Here is a 10,544-nt window from a genome sequence, read left to right on the forward strand (position 1 = left end):
GTTATCGATATGCCATGAGAATTGCCAATAATGCAACCATAGCCAAAATATGAAGAAGTATCAAGCACAACAGCATCAACATTGCACTTTTATCTGGAGGCTTCCGAATCCCGAGATGTAGAGGCGAATGTGAGTGTGTAGCATGAGCTTGTTTAGCCATCAGCAATTGAGAATGGATGTGGATAGCTGATTGGAAAATTACAGTATAGCTAGCTTGCACCTCCCATTCCAGGCCACATCATTTCTGTTTTGCCAAATGCACCACAAAATAGTAACTGATAACTCTTATAATTTTTTCTGACCTTGTGAACTAAATGGTTCCACCACGCTGATAGGGGACGGCAAAGATGTGAGATTGCTATCAACAAAAGAAAGGCACCAAACATTTCTTGCAAAAGGACAAGAATGCAAATCCCAATAACTGAAGCATTGAAACGAAATATACCTGATCTGATGCAAGCAGAGCCTCTTATGATTATGGCTCCGCCGCCTGCACCAGGATCGATCAGGTCGTCCGTACAAACGGTTTCCACGGCCTCACCCAACGAATGCCGGAAAATAAAACCATCTGCCTTTTCGCCTCCATAATCGCTAAACATACCGCCGATTATGTTTTCCAGGAAGGCTACAAATTGATCCCTGGTAAGTACTGGTTCCATATTTCCTAACCTCACTCCATATTTTTTTCACTTTTTCGTACTGGAGTTTGTTGTTCGTGTACAAAGAATTTTACTCCTTGGATTATAGATACCAACGAAGCATGTTTTGTTTAGTTAATTCCCCCTGATCTGATTGTGTATATATATTTTTCTTAAGAATTCACGAATCAAAGTTGTGTGCAGGAACATCTTCTATCAAACAACGTTTTTAGATCTGATGTTGTTGAATATGGACATTTAAACACAATAAACATGTACTGTTTTATTATTAGAAGAAAACAAATCGCTTAGCAGTCGGTAGATATATATTGTGCAAAATCTCATACGAACTTGGCTAAGCCAAATGACCGAACGGTATGTTGAACTCATTTTCTGCTAAAATATTCAAATTGAAGATTGAAAGGGTAAAGGCTGCGGTGTTCCAAATTTTTTCATTTTGTGGCTGCTGTATTAGGACACGTATGTAAATGTAATTTTCTATATGCAGGTGGAGTTGTAGTTTCTAAGATTACAACCAACACGCTCAATGACGTCAGAAAGGAGAATCTTAAAGCTGAAAAACTCCAGGCATCATCACAAGAGAAAGTTGTTACACCCTCGATCAAAGAAATGGTCTCTAACCAGGGATCTGTTTGTTAACTTGTGTGCAATGCATGTACAATGTGTCTTGGTTGGGCATCTGTATTAGTAATCTATATATGTATAATTTTGTTTGTTAAAGGCACGTTTTGGTCCCATTTTACTGTTGTACATAATGCATAAGCTGAAATGTTTGTAAGTCGTCAACTCTTACCAAGGAAAAGGCACAGCTCATTGATACAAAAATAGCTAGTGTAATATGGCGAGTCCAATAAGATGGCATGGATTATTTGATATACAGTACATAAGAGCATATAATTGTCTATGGTTGTACACCATACAGTTTCTGGGTCATTGCAGATCATTCTTTCTTCTTGTTAGTTGTTTTTGAAACCGATCCAGTGCGGTAAGGTTCAGCGGTGTAGGCATATTGCATCAGTAAAGAGAAGAAAACCATTTCCACTATAACGAATATATTCTGAAGGGCTTCTTGGAGATGCTCCACATCGAGCCAGAAATGGTTCGATTTAACTATCCCCAATGCTACAAGAATATCAAGGAGGATTCCCTGAAAGTGGTTAAAGAACCAGAATCTCATTGATCACGAATAATGATTTGATCATTAAGCTGGGGTTTAGCTAATTGATATGAGAATTTACCTGCCAGAAGCAGAAGAATACAATGCCTTTGACGCACAAAAACTTTGCAAGTGGCTTATGTGGTGCCAACTCTTTTGCAAAAACATGGTAAAACACGACAAGTGAATATAATGCCAACGAAACTGAAGTGTTCAAGATCATGGTGAACGTCCAGCTGAGCCAACTTGGATAAACTCCAAGAATTTGAAACGATATCATCAAGACTGAGCAAACAGGGCGAATCCACACAAATTGCCATGTCCAGTCCTTGAGAAGTTTCAAATTTTTGTGGTCCAGACGAACAGTGTGAGGCTGCAACATTCAAGATTGCTTATAATTTGTAAACATCATGACTACTCCTAATTGAGGAAGGGAAGATTCAATGGTGGTGAGGAGGATAATTTAGAAACATAATGTGGATAGAGGAGCTATACCTGGAAAAAAGTCATTGGAAACGAGTGATGAATTTCTCTTCCTTTAATTTCATCGGGTACTATGTTTTTGCTGATGGATATGTTCAGATAGGTATACATCAAACCCAAAAACTTTGCCATCACCTACAATTGACAAAGTAAAAAAGATAGAGTCAACCAGTTCCATACCTGATGTGCCATAAATTCTAGAGAAAGCTCACCAAAGCTTCGTAGCATTCTTTAATAGAATCCAAGAAAGTGAAAAAGGTCGTGCTCCCACGTATGTCTAGCAAACCAACGTACGAGTCAATGGCATATAATGGAGCCATGAGGACGATAATTACAATGGCTGTTTGTTCCTTTGGCTTCTTCCAAGACATGTAATGTTGGGAGACTAGTTGTATTGAGAAGTGAAGGGAAAGCATGACACATACGGTTGTTCCCATCAGTGTAAATTGCCCACGGTCCATCTCGGAAATATCTTGTGTTTGCTGGAAGCAAAACAAAGAAATAATAGGGCTCACAAACACAAACATATGTTTAATCATAAAACAAACTACATGTGGGAATATCCCACAAAATGTACAAGTACCGATGAAATGAACAGTAATGAAGCTGATATGATCTCATAAACCTAACAGTTCACAGGAAAATTTGGCGACTCTTGAACTTTTATTCTTCTCTATCATTTACTCTCAGTTATTCCAGACCCCCACATGTCAATTGATTTCACATTATTCCAAAAAAAATGAAAAGAGAGAAAAAAATATTCCATTTTCGAGATACCTGAAAATGCAAGCTAGCCATTCAAAAAAAATCATGATCATGTAAAAAGCAGGAAGCACGTAAATCTGACTAATCAACTTAGTAAAAAGCTTAAAAAATATGTTAAATCTTTTAGTTGCCTTGTATTTTACAAGTACAATGTGAAGTGGTAGACACAAAAGCTCGTCAATTCCCTATAATCAATGGTCAGCATAAACATACTTCCACAACCTTAAACGCAAACTATGTCAGCTTGGCCTATTCTCTGAATGCAGGTCATACCCTCATACCTTTCTTATCTTTATAATAAAGGGTTTAATCCACTTCCTCTGCAAAGACCAAAGCACCAACTGCGGTCGGTTCTTGGGGCAACGAAGGCATGCACTTAATTTATTATGAACACAATGAGTTGATATTTTTTAAAAAAAATAATTTATCGAATCACAGAATGAAACATTTATGGGATTAAATATCATATAAGTATTACATCAAGGAGACATCAAAATTAAACCAAATTTGATTGCCATGTGCAATTGATCTTTGGTTAGTGGTGTTGTGGGTTGGCGTAACTCAACATCATTACATAACAAAAGAGACCAAAGTTGTTGGTTAACATATAGTCATAGATTTCCATTTTGTAATAGATTTCCGGAGGGAATCAAGATCTAGCATTATTGAAATTGAAAAACTAAATTATCAAGATATGTTGGGATCAGGAGCACACAGCTGGGGTGAGAGATGGTGAAATTTTAAATTATGTGATTTGTCCTGTCATTACACGGAACGAACAAGTCATAATTTCACTGGATGTGGTTGTCAAATTTACTGAAACTAAACGAAGCATAACAGTGATTATCATCTGCAAAAGTTATCGAACAAACTAAAACTGAAACTACTTCTTCTTCCCATTAATCCCTTCATCTCATGAAAAAAATACACACCTCTCCAGCAGCCCAGCCCAGATTCAACTTCTTAACAGCAAACAACACAAGAGGCACAAACAGTTCAAAGAAACAATTTTCAGATCATCGAAGAAAGAAAAAAGGAACACTTACAGATTTGTGATGCTGGATCGGAGATGTGAAACGGAGCAAATCAAGAACGATAAAAAGTTGAGAACTTTATCAAGATTTGACTCAAATATATGAATGAATATAATTAATAATTTCTTTAAAATCGCCACCTACACTTACTTTGAATTATTAGATTTTATTTTATTTTTGTTTGGAGACATTTTTAAGAAATATGACAATATCATTATCTGGCATGCGAACGTGTGTAATGCGTGGCCTCGGATCTTGATGCCTATCAATTGACTACTATATTCTCGTCTGTAAAATTTTTAGTTAAATCCATTTTTGTATTTTTTTTTTTTTTGGTTAATGTTTGTGAAAAAAGTAATATTTTCATGGTGGTTAAGAGTGGAAGCCCGAAACAATGGCTTGCGAAAGTAATGTAGGTCCCAAGGGGAATTAAAAGAAAAGACCAAGAAGTCCTAATATCAGATGCTAGCAAGACCACCTTATATTAAGATCAAGAGAAACAGAGGTAACATCAGAAAAGATCGATGGCCAGTCATAGATTGTGAGTAAAAGTAAAGAAGGCTGTAAACTATATCAATTTTATCGAAATATAAGGGTACAATTCATCGTGGCTATGCAAATACAACCTGATGATGCATGCATTTGCCCCATCAATCGTATATAGATCCATACATTAAATCGTAATATTTAAACAGTGAGGAAAATTCTCCGGTAGAAAGAATAACAGTTTGCTTTCGCCTGCTTTGGAGCTATCCATTGTTCCATAGTGATGAGTCCCAATGTTAAGTCCTCTTAAATCATCCAATCAATAAGATTAAAAAACCACATAATCCATGTGTTTCATCGGCCACGGGGATTTACAAGCTGAGAGAAAACAGCACTTGTTGCCGCATCTTCTGCATCATCATCTGTACCAGAATTATTCATACTCATGCTGTTGTCGAATGGCTCCTTAGGGGTCAACGGAATTGAAGGGATATGATTCGTACTGTTGTCATCTGGCTCCATGAGTGTCAATGAGGTCTCATCCAGCTGAAGAGCATATTCCAAGTTCCACAAAACATCGCCCATGGAAGGCCTATCAACACCATGCTCGGCCAGACAATTCTTTGCTGTCTCTCCGAATTTCTTCAGAGAAGAAAGATTAACTTTCCCAACAAGATTTTTATCCATAATTTGATCCAACATTCCCTTCTTTTGCCATGTCATCACCCACTCTGCGATATTCACTTGATCTCTAGGAAGCACAGGATTCAAAGCCGGTCTTGCGCAAAGAACCTCCATAAGAACTACCCCGAAAGAGTAGACGTCAGATTTCTCAGTGAGCTGTTGACGTCTGAAGTATTCAGGATCCAGATAGCCAAAGCTACCTTTGACAGCAGTACTCACATGAGTTTGATCAAGAGCTGGTCCTGTTTTAGACAGACCAAAATCAGCTACCTTTGCAACCAAATTTTCATCTAAGAGTATATTGGTTGTTTTTACATCACGGTGAATGACACTTTGATTTGCTCCCGTATGAAGATAATGAAGCCCCCTCGCTGCACCAATACATATCTCAAGCCGTTGTTTCCAGGAAAGAGGTGGGAGATCTGTGCCGTAAAGGTGGCTTCGAAGTGGTCCATTTGCCATGTATTCATAGACCAGAATCATCTCTGACCTTTCATCACAGTAGCCAATAAGAGACACAAGGTGACGGTGGCGAAGCTTAGACAACATTTCAATCTCAGTTCGAAATTCTGCAAGGCCTTGCTCCGATCTAGTATTCCCCCTTTTGACAGCTACTTTAGTTCCATCTTCTAATGTTCCTTTATACACCCTACCGAAGCCACCAACACCAAGAAGCAAGCTTTCGTTGAATTTATCAGTTGAATCTGTTATTTCTTGGAAAGCGAATATCCGGCCAAGGTTGGAGGAAACTAATGAGATGCAACTTGCTGTACCACTCTTCTGTAAGGAGGTAGACATTTTTGTTACAGTTAATGAGTTTCCAATTAAGGGAAGTGTGGGCCATGGGTTCCCTAGTTTGGCCGCCTTTGACCTGCTTGCCACTAAGCAGAAGTAACATAATCCAAGAGATGCCAATGCAGCAACAGCACCAACCACAGAAACTATTATTAGCCCCATTTTGCTCTTTTTGGGAGGCAATACATGAAGAGTTTCAACGGAAGAAAGTCCATTTAAGCTTCTGGCCTCATTGCTAATCTTCAAAATTTCAAGACCATTCATGATGGCGTTTGTGACATCAGCAGTTGTATCGGGTCCAACACTGACAGTAAGTGTGTTTGAATCAGCAGAGGTGTTCGTGACAAAATCTCTGTAATAAGGCACATCCAAGTTTCCCGCTTGGCTAGATAGGTCCAGACTCCTGAAAGCTATATCAGTGTTGATATACAGGTTGAATATGATACTGTTTAAATATTTGCTCACAATATCACAGAAATGAACCCTGATGAAATACGAGAAATTCGGATCAACTAGAAATACCCAGGTGATATTGAAGTTCACATCGATCACATTTGCATCTCCCATGGTTTCAGCAGTAGCGTAAACAAAATTTGGAGCAATTTCAGGCCCAACAGAAGCACTATACTTTATATTTGAAGGGTTGACAGAAACATTCACAGCAGAGCTGTTTACATGGAGATACTTCATATCATTCTCCCAAGTTCTTCCCAAAGTGTCATTCTGAGCAGTGATCAGAGGACCACCCATATTCAAGCGATAAATGGTTTCGAGAGCGAGCTCCGAAAGGCCATTAAAAGGACCATAGGGCGATATAGCAACTGCTTGATCAGGGATCAAGTGGTCAGGTATGGATACAACTTCAATGGCATTGACAAAAGCCACAGAATTTTTCGAAGGAACAAAAGTAATTGCCAAGCTATTCGAAGTGACATTGATTGCGTACTCTTTGAAGAGGTAAGAACCATTATAATTTTGAAATTCGAACTTGTGCAAGAGCAAAAAATCCTCAGTGACAACAGTGATAGAAGCAGAAGTCAAATTCTGGCCCGGAAGTGGATAAAAATGAAGGCGAATCCAATGCCGGCCCTCTTGTTTGATGTCGAATCTATAGGATGTGGTGCTGGAAAAAATTCTGGCAGACTGATAGATAGGAAAAGGAGCAGTAGAGTTCGAGGTGGCAGCAATTGAATTCTCTTGGCTTTGCAAATAAACCCAGGATTGAACTGAATCAGGGATATAGGTCTGGCCAAGGAATGTCACATTTTGTGAAGATCCACAGGCAATCAAGTAGTTATCAGCAGGAGAGAATGCGGCGAATGACTTACTACTATCGAAGATTCCAATCGCAAATACAGCTACAATTACATATACCCAATTCAACATTTTCATAGCTGATAAAACCCAGACAACAAACCTCAACTTCAAATTGGTTTTAAAATTAGGAAGCTGACACTAGTTTGATTCATCCTTGCAGAACAAATACCAAGCTACATTTCGAATTAATTCCCAGATCTATTCAAACCAGAGCAACCCCAAAAACTACTTAAAATGGCAAACGACCACAGAAACAAGAAGAATCGCCCAAAAAAAAGTAATCTCGGAGCCAAAAAAGACACAGGGTATGATAAATATAGGAGTTCAAACACATAAAAAAAGACAAAGATCAATGCTTTTTCAACACCATTACCTCACTCATCGGAGCTCGAGAACTTCCACTAATTATATGCGATAAAAAAATAGATATGTATTAGGACCCCGTATTAAAACTCCAACTTACGACCCTGAATTTTAAATAGCAGAAGTTCCAAGCTCAAACGACAACAGCTCTTTCCAGGCTGTTGATTTGGTTATCAATTTAGACGGTAGGATATACAAGATGGACCATTAATCCTTCAAATAGCAATCATCAAACAGCTGTTGTCAACAGATAATGTGGGTCTTCATCGGGTTAATCTCAGTTTTTCAGAAAAAGGGGGGATATAAACACAGCAAATGCCACGAAATATTTTCTGCTGGTGCTTCTTTTACATCAGAAAAGACGGAGGTTTGATTATTTTCTATTTTGCCTGTAAATATGAATATAAGTCTTTCATTTCTCCGAGGAATAAATCTAAATTATCATATTATTAAATTTAGTTGCTCGTATTATCTAACTTTGATATATTAACGTGACACTGAAATTTCTTTACAACTTTATCTTTTGTTAACTAACTTTGCTGATGTTGATTTATTAGTAATTTTTGTATATCTTTTATAATGAATTAATCCATGAAACATTTTACCCAGAATTTTAAAAAAATATTATAACTGAGAGAAAAAATATCACGATAAAATAATATATTTAAGTGAAATTATAATTTCAGTGACATAAAAATTGTTTTCTAAAAAAAATTAAATGTTATGAAGGAAGAAATGGCTACACGTAAATCACACCATATGCAATCTTCAAGCAATTTGGATACATCTCATGTTGCTTTCCAGATATGATCATACAATTGGAGATGAAATTAGAGTACAAAGTGTTCCTTTCAAAATTACAATTTTGATGGTCCTTTATTTAATATAAACTATAAAATCATATATATATAAATAAAAGTTGTATGTTAAAAATTAATAATTTCCTGCCAAATGTAATATGCTATAAAAGAAAATACTTATTGGTATTAGAATATTAAAATACCCAATTAAAAATGAATTTCTTGACTTTTCGAATCCTTATTATAGTTCAAATTCAATCTATATTTAATACATTTAAATGATCGATGATGACATTTCCATTAAATCTCCAATATGATTTTAGATTTTTCAAGAATGTGTAAGTTTGATTTATAGTGCGCTATGTGGAGTGTATTTTATGTAATTAATTATTAAAATCAGTAAATATTAGTGTTTGAATAATTATTAAAACTATTGTTATAATATAATAAATATATTTAAATTTTAAATATTATTATATCAAAAATGTTTATATCATTTGAGTAAAATTTAAACGAGGATAATAATTTTTTTGTGGTTAAATTGAATTTTTTATATTGGCTAAATGAATTTGTTAGTAATAAAAAAAATATATAAAAATCATATATTATTTTGTTTATCAAAATTTAAAATAATAAATAATATTTTTCAAAATTCAAAAATTTTCATTTATTAGATGAATAAATTTGATAAAAATATTTAATTACTTTTTCGAACATGTTAAAAAATATTTACATTGAAGTTCTAGTTAAGATACATAATAATAACAATTTACAGACAATCAATATTTATATAACAAAGATAGATACTTAAATGTAGTTTATATTTTTCAGAGGCAAAAATTTGTGTGAGACGGTCTTACGGGTCGTATTTTGTAAGACGGATCTCTTATTTGGGTTATTCATGAAAAAATATTACTTTTTATTGTGAATATCGGTAGGGTTGACCCGTCTCACAGATAAAGATTCGTGAGACCGTCTCACAAGAGACCTACTCTTTTTCAGAGACATCAAATCTAAAACTTGAATTTTAAAAATAAAGGACTTCACATTTAACAACACATTTATTTTCTATTTATTTTAAATATTTAATATGATAAATGAATACGCTAATGCTAAAAAAAATATCTTTTTATAGTTTTTTTGTGGAATTTTCCAAAATGTTTTTATATATATGAATAGATATAGATATAGAAAAAATATATATTTTCCCGCCCATAGTTCAATTCCAAATATGATAGGTGTCGATTGAGTAATCCAACAAAAACAAACCAACAAACGTTAGTGTCCTTGAAACATCGTATTAAATTTCCCCATTAAACGTCTATAAATGAATATTTCCAAAACAAAATATTAAAATCTCCTTTAAATGTCTCGAGACCATGAAAAAATATCTAAAACAATATATTAAAATCGCGTTTAAATAAAGTTTCAATGACATTTAAATGTTTCTTGGCGACTTTGTAATCGCTTTCCATCCAATAGATAAACAAAATATCAAAATCGCATCCAAAGACACATCACCATTTCATTTTTTTTATTTTAAATTTTTTATTATAATCATTATAATAATGATAATATTTATTTTACTTATTATTGAAAATGATAACATTATCTAATCTCACAACATTCTCTACGTGACTATATTTTTTTTTATTAATATTATATATTTTACTTAATTATTTTTATAATAATCAGTGTTATTTCTTGGTAATCAATATTTTTATTGTTCGTTAAACATATTAATACACGATGAGTTGTGGTTTGATAGAAGAACTTTGTTAGGAGAATATGAATATTTCATGCAAAATTTAAAACGTGAGCAACATCATGTGGATGACACAATAATGACTGAAGTTGATTCAAATCAGAGCGGAATGTTCTTTGTTTATTGTTATGGAGGTCCAGGATAAATATTTGTATAGGATATTCTATCAACAGCTTTGAGATCGAAGATAGAAATAGTGTTAAATGTGACATCTAGTGGTATCGCATCTTATTTTGT

At 34.9% G+C, this 10,544-nt stretch overlaps 2 protein-coding genes and 1 long non-coding RNA gene across 4 annotated transcripts; 1 reads left to right on the forward strand and 2 right to left on the reverse strand.

Moving 5' to 3' along the window:
• Window positions 1-270: 270 nt before the first annotated feature.
• LOC140968860 (uncharacterized) lies at window positions 271-1,710 on the forward strand. The gene is made up of 2 exons (XR_012173845.1): window positions 271-642; window positions 1,147-1,710. It is a non-coding gene; the product is annotated as an uncharacterized lncRNA (long non-coding RNA).
• LOC140968859 (uncharacterized) lies at window positions 1,429-4,272 on the reverse strand. Of its 2 annotated transcripts, XM_073429995.1 has the most exons (6): window positions 4,110-4,242; window positions 3,345-3,438; window positions 2,511-2,780; window positions 2,311-2,433; window positions 1,898-2,188; window positions 1,429-1,806 (listed from the first exon to the last, which is right to left on the reverse strand). In XM_073429995.1, the coding sequence occupies exons 3-6, from the start codon at window positions 2,757-2,759 to the stop codon at window positions 1,600-1,602; spliced, it is 870 nt and encodes a 289-aa protein (XP_073286096.1). In that variant the 5' UTR covers window positions 2,760-2,780; window positions 3,345-3,438; window positions 4,110-4,242; the 3' UTR covers window positions 1,429-1,599. The 2 variants fall into 2 exon arrangements, with proteins under 2 accessions (XP_073286096.1, XP_073286095.1); XM_073429994.1 differs by lacking the exon at window positions 3,345-3,438 and having other exon boundaries at window positions 4,110-4,272.
• A 377-nt stretch (window positions 4,273-4,649) lies between these two features.
• On the reverse strand, window positions 4,650-8,104 carry LOC140968858 (receptor-like protein kinase THESEUS 1). The gene has a single exon (XM_073429993.1). It carries the CDS (start codon window positions 7,452-7,454, stop codon window positions 4,938-4,940), a length of 2,517 nt encoding a protein of 838 aa, XP_073286094.1. The 5' UTR covers window positions 7,455-8,104; the 3' UTR covers window positions 4,650-4,937.
• Window positions 8,105-10,544: the final 2,440 nt, after the last annotated feature.

The sequence above is a fragment of the Primulina huaijiensis genome, unplaced genomic scaffold (genome assembly GCF_012295235.1).
Source record: "Primulina huaijiensis isolate GDHJ02 unplaced genomic scaffold, ASM1229523v2 scaffold38229, whole genome shotgun sequence".
NCBI lineage: Eukaryota > Viridiplantae > Streptophyta > Magnoliopsida > Lamiales > Gesneriaceae > Primulina > Primulina huaijiensis.